Source organism: Rhea americana, unplaced genomic scaffold, assembly GCF_003343005.1.
Source record: "Rhea americana isolate MKP2758 unplaced genomic scaffold, rheAme1 scaffold_248, whole genome shotgun sequence".
Taxonomy (NCBI): Eukaryota; Metazoa; Chordata; class Aves; order Rheiformes; family Rheidae; genus Rhea; species Rhea americana.
This window is the reverse complement of record NW_028186366.1, coordinates 1,012,330-1,026,355: the sequence shown is the minus strand read 5'-3', so window position 1 is coordinate 1,026,355 and position 14,026 is coordinate 1,012,330. Positions and strand designations below refer to the sequence as shown.

Sequence of the window (14,026 nt, the reverse complement as noted above, 5' to 3'; positions counted from 1 at the left end):
ATTGATCATTTAATAATTGGCTCTTCTAACTCTTGTCTTTACCCAATGTTTTGTGTTCGTATTGGGCCCCATGAAAAATGTCATAATTGTAAAACACAAACTGTGATGGGATCAATATTATTGATTGTTGATTTTCTCATTCATTTTTCTATTAATCTAAAAGGGAGGCCTTGAAGCTGGCTTCATGTTAAGGTGGATAACCAGTCAAATTCTTAGGTATGTGCACGTAGCTAACAATATTTGATCAGGATCATAATAAAATGATTCAGAATTTTTAACAACCTATATTATCTGATCTTCATTTAACCAGACTCCCTGTTGGTAAAGTCATCTCTCTCTACCTTATTCCTGGATATTCCACTAGTGATTTACTCATCTATCCATCTATCTACTCTTATCCTTAGAATATACCAAAAAAAAATGAGACTCCTATTTGAGAATTGCGTTTTTGAAGGGCTGACTTGTGTACTGTACAGATGAGATCTTGAATAGAAACTATTGCAAATACAGTTATGTGTATAGATCTAGATGTATGTATGTGTCGGTATACACACAGAGAAGTGTGAGCCATTCTGAAATGATTGCATAAAACAGTTAAAAATAGTATTCTGGGCTTAATAWCATGTAAAACCTTGAGTAACTTACTAATTAAACATTATTCACACTGCAAGTACCAATTTTCATTTCAGACTTCCTTCCAAGACATGTCTGATAAGGATAATTATTATGGTAATGATAATCGAGCTTTAAACACAGCATAATGAGGTATGAATAATAGAGTGCACAATATAAAATTGTTAGTTGCCAGTTAGTGTTTTTCTTTCTGTTTGTGCGATTTAGTGAAAAGATTCTTTCAAATGAGATCAGAGCCTGGGTTAGGCTTCTCAGMAGTTCAGGTAAAATAGAGCGGAGGGGAATGAAAAGTAGTTTCTTTCCCTCTTCTCGCTTGTCATTTCCTAGAGTATAAAACACCTTGTCTTCCTGGGATTCCTAAGGTTCTCTCACAGTTAGTACCTTATTTTTCTCTGTGCAAGCTTTCCCAGCCAACTTCCCATAAAATTATCACTGCTTTTATACTGTCCTGTAAGTATATACTTCTATATATACATAATAAATATATATAATATATATTTTATATATATTATATTATATTATATAGATAATATATATATTTGTATACTTTTATACTGTCCTCCTCTCCATGTAAGCAGCTAATGGACACATATCCTGTTATATTCTTGAAAGCCTCAACCTTGTGATGTGAGAATAGCATATTAGTATCTCAATGAGAAAAAGCTATGGTGAGAGGTAGGAGGTTAACTATCCCATTTCTCCTTGATAGCCAATTATTGTGCCTGGTTTAGAGTTTTATGGGTACTACAGACATTGAGGGCAGGAGCAGGCCCTGATGACATGAGGGAGAACTTGAGGTATTCCAGGTTGGCAGGATGTGCTGAGCTACTGTGGAAATGAAAATAATGGTGTAGGACACAGAAAACCAGATGTTACCAGTTCTGAGGCAAAAGTTGTTCACAACTATCTGTGGACATCCTGTGTTTTTCTATGGAGCTATGAAACTTCAGCTCATCCCTTGACTGTGGTACATGGACTGCTGGTGAAATGCAGATCATCTCAGGGTGAAATACAGCAGAATCTGGGGATGAGTAAGTCTCTTGCAGGCAGGCTGAGCTCAGAGCCTGCTCCACATGCCTTATTACTACTTTCCTTGAAGCAGACTGGGAGCTTGACCTCAGTTTCTGTAAGTACTTGTGGAAAAACAGATCTGGGGACTGACTCCTATCTCTAGTCACTAATATACTTGCAAACAGGTGGGTTGTTTTCCAGTCCTGCTCCCTGCAAATATCTGCAGTGCTAGACTAGCACAGGTGGCATTTGCTCTCCCTATATTGTGTTGATATTGAGACAGTCATTAAGCAAGCTACCTTTACTTAATGCTGTCCGGGGACAAGCATCATAAGCAAGTTTCCTGATGCAGAGATTGCTAATGTCTTGAGAATGCTAAYAGCAGGAGTGCTAGTGGTTGACAGGCTGTATGAGTACAAACTACTTCACCACCATGRATAGCTCTTCCAGACATATTCTTTACAGCTGCTGTGAGAGAAGGCAGAAAAGTTAAGTATCATCTGAGGTACAAATTCAATCTGGTTTTAGTGAGATTATGGTAGTTTGCTTCATCTGTACTTTTCTACCACAGGAGCTCTATTTTCCAYGCTGCTGTTTTTATCTGATGGTGTTCGTCTGAGAACCATGGTGGACTTCTGTGTGAGGAAGAGAAAGAAAGGAACTGCAAAATAGTTGTTTCGAATACATCCTCTATTTTACCAAGGATCTAAAGATTTTCAGCAAAAAAGAAGAATGTAGAGAAAGTCTAGGCTATGTTTGATCATGATTTAAAAATGCAATTTTCTTGTTTCATGGTGCTAGGGTTACTTTTTTATCTATCTGCTGAGAAASCTAATACTTAGTCATGAACTGGAGTTCGTGACTACAGTTACAGCAAGAGAGATTATAGTTTTACATTATGTGGCTCCATTAAGACATACCCTAAATACTTCTTCTATGCATAGCATAAATACTGTGGATAGGTTGCAAATGTACAGCAGTCAGAAGTATGGAGACTTTTAGATACAATGAAAAGCTTAATGTAAGGTTTGAGGAAAGGTCTAAGATCTGAGCTCTGTATAGATTCAGACATGGACCACTCATTATAATTAAAAGTAGTATACTTCTTTTCCTTGTTTTGACTTCCTAGAAGAAGACAATATATAGGAATTCTGCTTCTAGTATGCTGTTAGAATATGCCTCAGTGAGATTCTAGAAAGCTAAATGGGCATAGATGCTCAGTTTCTGTCACGCTTCCTCATATGCATGCATTGCCAGAAAGGAATTTTCTCTCTAGTCATGTTTGGCAGACATATTTGCTTCTGTGTGTTTGATGAAGTAGAAACTCTTTGGTTTCAAACTGAGTTTTGATTACTGAGGAGTATTTGTAATGTTCACAGTGAAACCAAGGGCATAAATTTGAGAAAAAAGGAAAAGAACAAATACTGATAACTGTCCTAGAAGAAGGTATTTGGAAGTCTTATAGCAAATCTAATACATTTGTGACTTTTTATTTTGTATTTGTGAAACTATATAATGCTGCTTATGCAGAATTCTTGCTTTCTCCTTTGGTTGTGAAAGTAACAGATCAAAATTACTTTTTACCACTCAGTTTCACCAAATGTTTACATGTGCTGTTCGTTAGCATATGAGTAACCTCGACCTGAATCGTGGCCTAAAGTATTAGCAGTATGTTGCTGGTATTGTGACACTGTATTACAGTCTTTAAGGTCTGTATTAAGTCATTTAAATTACATAAACTGTGTATGTCAAGAATAAATAACATGGGTTTTCTTTTACACTTTACAGAACGAGGCTCAAAAGGGCATCTTGATCTCACAGAGTTAATAGGAGTTCCTCTCCCTCCTTCTGTCTACTTTATCACCGGCTATGGAGGGTTTCCAGCTTACAGCTTTGGTCCAGACGCTAACATTGGCCGACTGGCAAGTGCTATAGTACCACTGCCTTTCTACAGAGATTTCGCTATTGTAGTTACAGTGAAACCAAACAGTGATCGTGGAGGAGTGCTATTTGCAATAACAGATGCCTTCCAGAAAACTATTTACCTGGGAATGAGACTTTCACCGGTTGATGACAGCACCCAGAGAATAATTATGTACTACACAGAGCCTGGTTCCCATATTTCCCGAGAGGCTGCTTCATTTAAAGTGCCAGTGATGACTAACAGATGGAACAGGTTTACAGTGACTGTTCAGGGAAATGAAGTTGTTCTGTTCATGGACTGCGAAGAATATCAGAGGGTTCAATTCCAGAGATCAGCTCAGGCCTTAGTGTTTGAATCAGGCTCTGGTATATTTGTTGGTAATGCAGGAGCCACAGGACTGGAAAAATTCACAGTAAGTACTGTCTGACATATTTGCATGTCTCAGTGTTGTATGTATGTACTCTCTATCCAAGAAATTCTATTTGCAATGCTTAAATCCCAAACTCTATTACAAATTTTACAACTTACATTTTTCATACCAGGCTAGTGTTCAGGTAGTGCAGATATATAAAAATCGTGGTTTAAAATGTAGATGTTCCTAGAACCTCAGAAGTTTATTAATAATCTGGCTATAGATTTCAATGCTCAGTCTGAGTAAAGGGAAATTCAAAGTAAATGTTTCATAATTTTATATGCCCTTCATCTGGAGGGCTGATTTCAGGATATCAGTTTGTTTAACTTCTGAGAATAGCACTTTAGTACAAAGTCGGTATTTTAAACTCTTATAAGCGAGGTTATTCCACACTGAACATTAAGAAGACAATGATATTATGATTTACATGCAAATCAGCCCAAGGATGTAATTCAGAGATAAAGGGATTTGGAATATGAAGCTATGTCTATAATTTATATATCGCTTGAAACTTACCAGGTGCTCTAGAATAACAGAATAGACCTAATCATCACTACAAGGCTCCCAAACACTACGAACTTGAGTGAAAGCATCTTCCTCCTGGGTCTAGCCTGGAATTTTCAGCTATTGAGCTTCCAAGTGGGAATACAAAAGCTGCTAAAGTGCAAGATTTTGACAAGTTGCCAAACTGAAATGGAAATATCACACTTTTTCTCTTCTCCTCTGTACTTCAAAACTTTTACAGTAGTTTGTGAGATTAATATTTCTTCCCTTAAAATAATAGAGCAGCATGCAGATCTGAGCATTTACTTTGGAAAAGGAAGATGTTCCTTCCAAAGCTCAGGTGTATTGGCAGGTTGTGAGCTCTGGTAAGCAATAAGGATAATGTACTTGTATCTTTTATCTGACTATTCTAAGCACCAGAGATACAATGATTAGCAGAAAACAAGTTGTGAAAAGAGGTAAGTAGAAAAACTGCCTGCTAATGCTGCCTTTCTTGGACAGATAGGATGAGTGGACTATTGTTAAAGCTTGATTAGTAAGTAGGAATGAGAAATATTCAACAAAATCAGAGCATTTTGGTGCTCCATCTGGAAAATATATGTGAGATGATTATTGATGGTGATTTCTGCAACTGAATCTGAAAATATAGTGATAGAAATGCACAGTGGATTACAACATAAGCATTTCCACAGAAACAGGCAATTCTGTGCACTATATGGAGTACATAAATTTGAGCCATTATCCTGTAAATGCTTCAGTACCATTAACTGTGACAAGTATTCTAGGTTCTTTCTTCTTGCATCATATGTTGCAATTGCTTCTGGGTAGAAAAACTGAACTGTTGAATCTTCCTCAAGTTCTATCTGTATGATAAGAACTGCTTACTCTGGATATCCAAAAGAGAAACAATTCAGAGCAGATTGTGTAAACGACCAGATTATGAATGAATATGAATACTGTGAAAATGAAACATCACTTTCAAAAAACTGCTGAGTCTCTGATCATACCTCTTTTCATATGTAATCTGTCAGTGAACTGTTCAATTATTTTGGCATCATTCAACATCTAAGTGGCCCATTATTGAGCACAAGGAAAACAAGATGGTTCAGATCACTGAGCTGTTTGATTGCCTGCAAACTCAGGAAACAACACTGCATGAGTTTCATGGTCTTTGAAGTTACAGAAATTAGAAGATAGTTAGTTGAAAAGAAAATCTCAGATTTTGTTCTCTTCTGAAATATTTTAGAAGTCACCAGAAATACTGCCTCAAAAATATTTCCCTGYTTATAATTTCCCAGTACTTCTAGGATAGGGAGAGGACAGCTACAAACAGGAAACAGTGAGCCAGAAAGCCAGGCATAGCAGCATATAAAATTGGTAGCTACTCCTATGCTGGAGTTTGCATTTTTTTTTGTGGCATTAAGCAACAACAACAAAGCAAAATACTCTTCTAATTGCAACAGCTTTTGCAGTTTCTTCACCAAGACATAGGGGTTTTTTATCTCTCAGGAAGCAAATCTTCTATGCACCTATAACAGTACTTAGATCTAACACAAATAAAATATCTTTGCACAGTATAAAGGATTCTAGCTCCTGGGAGAGAAGTCACTGGACTGAGAAGTATTCTGCACCTGTCTGGAGACGCAGACTCAAACCTTATGTAAATCCATCGKTTTTTTCATGCTCTTCCCTTCCTAAAGTGTAATAGCAAAAAGAAAATATATAGAAAGTCATCAAAATACAAAGATGCAGTTATATGTTAAGTAAGATGACTTTTTATTTGAATACACATCTTTTTGCCCTATATATGCATCATACCTAACAGTAGGGGCCAAGGTTTGTAATTAGGGGCTGTATGAAGTTATACCCATGCCTTAAGTCTGCAAACATCCAAAGAGAGGCTATTTTAGTAGTAGAGACCGCAATGGGTAAAGGGAAGTCAAGAATAGAAGCATGAAGGCAGATCCTAAGGATCTGATGTTCATGAAACTCATTGTATATGTTCATGAAACTCATATGGCAGATTTTCCAATTCCAAGGTTTTCCACATTTTGCAAAACCAAAACATAACATATTTAAATTATAAAAAATGAGCTTATTGTTATAAAATTTTGTGCTTTGGATAATTTCCAAAGCAGGTCAAACCAGTCCTTCATACATGCTACTTAGAATATACTTCCTTGAWCTGCTTTTGTTGTTTTCTGTAGGGCTCTATTCAATATCTGACAATCAAATCTGACCCAAGGGCTACTGAAGACCAATGTGAAGATGATGATCCTTACGTGAGTACTCTCACATACTTTATCTGTTCTCAGTGCCTATACACCAGAGATTTCAAAACCACTTGCCATAGGACATTTTCAGTAAGACTAAGTGTACTATTTCTTCCTGAGACTATCCTGCAATACTTTATATGTGGGTGGAAGTTTATTTTTTTTTCTTTGATTGCATAGTCCTTAAAACTGTGATTTTCAAAGAGCATCTTTTTCTGTTGTCTGTAACACTTCTGACTATATAAACTATGACATTCATTTTTCTAATGTATTATCTTCATGAAATGCTTCTATACTGAAATAAGTTAACAGCATAATGAGCCTGAGGCATCACTGACTGAAGAAAAATTATAACTAAGTCCTATCTGCATTAAACTAGCCAGTTCCTTGTAGAATATACATTTTTTCCCCTGGGTTTTTATGAACTTGTTATCATGATTTGTTTTTGCATAGGCTTCAGGAGACATGAGTGGCAATGGCAGCATTCAAGAACATGAAGGTATTTCTGAGATACAAGAAGTGCTTGCACCTTCTCATCTTCCCATCAGGGTAAGTTTATTTGATTTATTCTGCCTTATTCTGGGTTAATAGTAATAACGTTTTGGATAGCAAAGTCTGGATTCTGTCATTAGTTTTTCATATGGTAATTTCTGGAGGCACCTATGGGAATATCATGCACTCATCTAAATTTCACTCCCGAAAATCCTGTTTAAGACAAGATTGTGTAGAGCGTTTCATTGGCATGGTGCTCTAGTAGTGATCCAAATGTGGAGAGTAACTCAATGTCATGCTTTTTTTCAAATGCTTTTGAAATCTCCAGAATTCTTATAYTTCTGCAACAGGTATGGCTAAAATAGTCTGCTGAAGATACTACTTTAATAAATAAATGGAGGATAATAACATTAGAATGATTGACAGTCATCAGCAGCGAATGCCATGGAAAGACTATTAAGAACAGGACAAAAATGCAAACATAATACTTCCCCAAAATATTCTTTAAGTCTGCAGCAATTTCCATCTCAGGAAATGCCTGATATAGGAGTGTATTGGTCTGTGTTTAGTGGACCTCAGCTGAGTTTTCCTTCTTAAATTTCTTGATTTGTTTTTTCAACCCATGGGAATTTTAGCATCCCCATTGTCCTGCCACAGCATTCTTTAGCTTAATTAGTGACATACTTTGTGAAGAACTTGGGCCTTTTGCTTGCCCTCCTGAACTTGCTAACTGCAGCTTTCATTTGATGGTTCCTCTCCTAGAAGACAAAGTGAACAGTTATTCCTTACTCACTGTAACATTTATGATTTTAGAGATTTCAATTGTATTTTGTCCCCTTTCCCTTTTTGAGCCAGGTTGAAACATTCTTGTCTATTCAGTTATTTCTCATAATGAAGCTCCACATGTAGATTGTATGAAACATGTCTGTCTTATTCTCATTGATTCCCTTAGAGAAAAGTAGGATTGCTCATGAAAATAGCTTTTTTTACAGAAAAATATACTGACATTTCCCCAATATGGCACATATCTCAGTTATTTCATTGCTGAATTCCTTTACGAATTATGGGTGAATACCATCTGGTCATGATGATTTGTTGCCTTCATTTAATGTGTTTCCTAGTCTATTCTTATAAAGACTTCAGTTTTAGAAATAGTCTCAGCTGAGTCTTCCATGAATATCCTTTTGCAGGACATTCCTTTAGCTCTTCCACCATCAACATGAATGCAAAATTTCATTTATTTTTCCTGCTACAGTTTAACCTTCTCTGAGCACTCCTTTTACAACTTGATTGTTTGTTGACTTGGCTTCCTTCTCCTGATGTATTTAAGAAGATACTTATTGATTATTTTTATGACTTTTGCAAATAGTTGCTTGAACTCTTTTTTGGCCTGCCTTATTATCCTTGTCACTGAATCACAGAAACACAGAATAGCTGAGATTGAAAGGGACCTCTGTATTGTCCAACTTCCCTGCTCAAAGCAGGGTCAGCTAGAGCAGGCTGCTCAGGGCCTTGTTAGGGCCAGTCAGATTTTGAGTATCTCCAAGGATAGAGACACCACAACTTCTCTGTACAACCTGTTCCAGTGTTCAATCAATCTCACAATAAAAAACTTTTTTCTGATGTTGAAATAGAATTTTTTGCATTTCAGTTTGTGCCCATTGCCTCTTCCCTTTCACTGGCTATCACTGAGAAGAGTCTAKTTCTTTGTGCTTTGCTCCCTCCCATCATGTTTTTATACATATTGATAAGATCCCACAGAGCCTTCTCTTCTCATGCTCCAAATCTCAGTGGCCCTTCACTGGGCTTTCTCCATTGTGTCCATGTCTTATACCAGGGAGCCCAGAACTGAACAGAAGAGAAGAATCATCTCATTGCCCTGCTGGTGGCATTCTTCTCAATGCAGCCCAGGATGGTGTCAGTCTTCTTTACACCAAGAGCACATTGCTGACACATCCTCCAACTATTGTTCGGTGGGTTCCTTTTTCTATAAAGCCACTTTCAGTCAGTTGGCCCGCAATCTGCACTGGTACATGGCGATATTCCTCCGCTGGTGCAGGACTTCATTTTCCTTTGTTGAACCTCAGGAGACTCTACTCTGGTCATTTCTTCAGTCTATTGAGGCTCTTTTGAATGGAAGCACAACCATCTGGTGTATCACTTATATCATCTGTAAAATTTAGTTCTTTAGGTATCACTTTAAGGTTCCTTTTCCTTTATTTTGTAACGCTTTTAATTTATTTTCATTTTTCCACAAATTATTCTCCCTTCTTAATTTAATGTTGTGTCACTTTTTTTTTTCCAAATATTTTTAAGATTGTGTGGGAAACTCAACGAGGCTTTAAGTGGATAGATATTTTTCTCTGAAGTTCTGCAGCAGCATGTTAATAAAGCAAATATGCATCTGTAACAGTTTATCACGCTTAAGCAACAAGAAAGATAGAAGACTCTCTGTAGTTCTTTTTCATTTTTCAAATAACTTTTAACTAGTAGCTTGTCATTTTTTTGGACTGTGTAGAAACAATGAAGAACCTGTGTGCAGTCCTAGTTACCATTACAGTGACTCTTTGTAGAAGCTAATCACACAATGGTTTATCTTGCTTAGGTTTTTGAGTCAAATAATCATAAGCAGGGAAGGTTGATAAATGATCATTTTCTTCAAAATCTAAGAACTTCATGCAAAAATTTTTCCTTGAATGGCACGGCAATGGTTTTTAAAATACCTAAGGACTTCAAAAAGCCATACCAGTGTGTCAATAAATATGTAGGTTTTACGTTTCTCTTAGCAAAGTTTAATGCTTATGCCAAATATGAAATGTCTAAATGCTAATGATTCATAAGATTTGTTTGCCTTCCACTGTAACTACCCAAGGTGTTTTAATGGCCCTAGTCTTTAGAAATACTAAAGACACAGAGAAATGAATGACAATTTAATAATCAATACAGTCAATTACAGATGTTTCTGAGAAAGTTTATATTCACATTCTACCTTGAAAAACTGCTGAACAAATTCTCTAAATCAGCATTTCAAAGCAAACTGTGTTGCTGAGGTGAGATGAAATAAGTAAAGGTCACACTTGAAAATATAACCGCTGAACAAAGAAGCTTGTCAGTGTCAATTGTTTATATTCTGATTTGTATTATTCTGTTAAACTGTGAGGTAGAATTGATTAGTATTCTTTGGCTTACTTCAGAGTATTTCCATTTCATGGACCTTAGGTACTTTTTTTTCTCTGTGAATTGGCAAAAAAAAAAGACTTTATTTATCACTTGTAGAAGACATGTCTCTTCATGAAGACTTTTTTTGTGGATTCTCTGCTACTTGTTTATTCAGCCAAAAACTGCCCTTGACAGGTGTCTTCAAAAGGATCTTCAAAAATATATAGCTTGTACTACTATGGATGTCAGAAAGGCACTGAAAGGCAGTGTCAGAAAAGGAAAGTAGGGGAACAACTGTTCATTATTAATTCATGAGTCTTCACGGACTTTTCATGCTGGAACACTGGGCTCAGGCTTTCTTCACACAGGACCAATACTATCCACTTTGTTTCTTTAAGCTTACATCTTTATGAACTAATAATCACAGAATAAGATCATAGGATCACAGGATAATTCAGATTGGAAGGCACCTCAGGAGATCATCTAGTCAAACTTTCTGCTCTCCAGAAGCCTTCTCTTCCCCAAACTGATCAGCATCCTGAAGATACAGGATCCAGACTGAACTATGGCATATTTCTTTCTATTATCATTTAAATAAAGTGACTAAGACACTAGGGCTTGCTCTGTGAGAGCTCTCTTCTGTTAGAGGGCTTTCTGCRAATTTTGAACCTTACTTGAAGGGGCAGAATCCTCAGTATCTGACTCAGGGTATGTCAGGGTCCTAAGAGTTGATAAAGAAGAACTCTGGACTACAAGGACGTGAAGTAGCTGAACCAGAATTTATTTTCCTTATCATCAGAGGCCAGAAAAACTGCTAAAAAGGAAGCAGTATCTGTGAATTTTCTGGAGGAAAGTTTTGGAACGGGCCAAACAGCAGGAGAGTGCTCTGGTTTTATACACAGAGGCAAGAATAACCTTTGTATGACTCTGCTTTTATGTACTTCTTCTGAATTCAGTCCTCTTGCAGGAGCTAAATTACAACTGGTTGTCCCCTCTGTAGTGTTCTCCTGCTCATGAAGACCTACAGATGGGAAAGCAAAAGTGCTTGGTGCTTCTCAGAGTTTTACTGACTCCAGACTAGATGCATATAAATACTCAGCAAGGAAGAGTGCCATACAATTCTAGCAGGTCACAGGCAGTGAGAAGGTTTCATTTTCTATAGTCAGGAGATGGTACTGAAATGCATATCTGCAATCTCCTGCTCAATTCCCCCCTTTCCCTTGTGCACAAGGAGTGCATGTAAAGAAAGCTTGTTATCATGGTTTGTATTTGCATAGGCTTCAGGAGACTTGAAATATTCTTTTACTGAGCACACCCTTCCAAAAGCATTTGCTGATGTTTATCATTAATCTTTGTGTATGGTTATTAGCTGCTGGTTATTTTTTCCACTGATGTGTTCTCATGTCTAAATTGACTTGGATTATTTGAAGAGATTTCGTATTTCCTTTAATTGTTCCACTACAATCCATATGTACTTTTCTCATTATCCTTACTCTAATCATTCCATCAGTCAGGCAATCAGTATTACCAGGCACACGTTCTTTTGGGTGTAGTGTGAGGGTTTTTTGTTTTTTTTTTTCCTACTATCTTCAAGGTGTTTAACAAAGTAATTATCTCTATTTTTCCCAGAGTTATCTACTGTAGAAAGTTAGATTTGGGGATGATAATTATTAATATTTCTTTTCCTATTATATAGCTTCATTTTTATTTCTCAAAAGTAAATATTTAAATCCTTGTCCTACTTTTGCTTTCTTTATCTTCCCAGTGAGATARAAACAGCAGAGCGGTTTATAGACTGTATAATTAGGCACATTCTGAATTCTATGAATTATTTTCTGGTGTTCATTTGAAGCACTGGTTTTATTGCATCAGAAGAAGGAAGTCATTAAATATTGTATTTAAAGCGAAAAGTCCTGTAATTCCTCCTGTAATACATGAAACACTTAATACTGCAAGTTTACTGTAATTCAGACAAACTGGCTACGTAAAAAGTTTTAGTGGCCTCTAAAGAGTAGTTGAAATATTCTTATACAAAGTACCAGGAACAAGGTATGTAGTTTTAAGGGAACTAAGAGAAGAGGAAACACTCCTTTGTTTTTTTCTTGGGTGGAACAAACAAATCTGAGCTCCAGTGAAATTACTTTTGTCTACTGCCTTTGGAATCAGATCTGGCCAACAGTGGAAAAGATTCCTATTGCTCAGGAAGCTGGGTGACAGACTTGCTCTCACCATTACTGATTCCTTTATTTAGCAGACCACTGGTTCAGTTAGAAGCATATGATTATCCTCACTGATCTGCGTCGAAGCAAAGGCTCACGTGCACATACTGTCTAGAATTATCTATCCTTTTCTTTCCCCTTCAAACAGAGACCTAAAGTCTATTTTCAATACATATCTTAATAACAAGAGGTACTTGACACTCTTCCTCAATTATAAGGATACAAAACCAATGGGATATAATTATGCCAGTTACCTTTCTTCCTTTTGCTGATATATGTAGCCTACTATTTTTAAAAGTCCTGTTATGCCATTTTGCACTTCTTATCYTGGTTCCAGACTGAGATGCTTGGCCCATTAAATCTGCTCCAGATTACCATACCATCACAAATCACATCTAAATCTGGACCTAACTGGCAAGCGGAGGTCTGCATGTGCTAATCTCTTCCCAGCACAGAGCCAGCACTTCTCCAGACCTCCAGTAATAGGGAGTAGGCTGGATACCTTACTGCACGTGGCTGATAACAGATTTTTGCAACAGACTCCCCGGCAGCATGCAGACCACATGAGGAAGGACGGATGCTAACCAGCTCYAGGCTCTTAGACCTGCAGTGATACCCTTAGGTTCCTTTTGCTTTTCTCSCTCTCCATGGGTTTGCCATGTGCCTGGAGGAGCTGAATTTGAAAGCACTGTGCTAGCTTTTCACAAGAGCTTGACTTTGATGCTTATGCCTGTTTAATATTGACAGAGTATGAGAGCTCATGTGACCAAATTAGTGTGACATCTGCTGCTAGGCAGAAATCAGATGTATACTGCTAATAAAGATTAAAAAAAAGGAAACAGAAGGTGAAATAAGAGGTATCAAATTAAAAACTTGCAAATGTAAATGTGTGTATATATCTAAGACATTAGTAAATTCCAATTTTATGCTAGAAAAGGCAACTAATGTTTCAGAGAGCAGCATAAGAGCAAAGACTTATAAGGTGTTATGCTGGAAAAAGCTGGCCTTCTGGTTTGCTTCATAAATGTAGTATTTCTGATTACTATGCTTTGAGGAAGGTAACAAATCTGTTGATTCATGCTTTAAAACATATGATAACCTTTTTGTCTAAATAGTTCTCTGGGATTTTACATTTTTTAGCCTGAAGACACATCAGCTGAGCCAGTGGAAGCTCCTCCAACTGTATTGTCTCATTTGGAAGAAAATGATTTCTCAGGACATCACATATCAGAAGAAACCACTGAACCAGCTAAAATTAAAGAACAAGGCACTGCTTCTTTTTTTTTTTTTTTTTTTTTTTTTTGGGGGGGGGAGGGTGGAAGGGATCCTTTTATGTTCTCTAGGTCCCGATCTATAGTTTTCCTATGTATGAAAAGCCCCTGTAATATTCCTGGTGCTG

The 14,026-nt window shown here is 36.9% G+C and overlaps 1 protein-coding gene across 3 annotated transcripts in view; it reads left to right on the top strand.

Moving 5' to 3' along the window:
- The window catches only part of COL15A1 (collagen type XV alpha 1 chain), a 155,924-nt gene that overhangs the window by 51,497 nt on the left and 90,401 nt on the right, over positions 1-14,026 (top strand). For all 3 annotated transcript variants that reach the window (XM_085306829.1, XM_085306828.1, XM_085306827.1), the window contains exons 3-6: positions 3,433-3,980; positions 6,692-6,766; positions 7,211-7,306; positions 13,768-13,894. In XM_085306829.1, the coding sequence (XP_085162955.1) occupies positions 3,433-3,980; positions 6,692-6,766; positions 7,211-7,306; positions 13,768-13,894 (846 nt within the window). The remainder of the gene's footprint in view (positions 1-3,432; positions 3,981-6,691; positions 6,767-7,210; positions 7,307-13,767; positions 13,895-14,026) is intronic.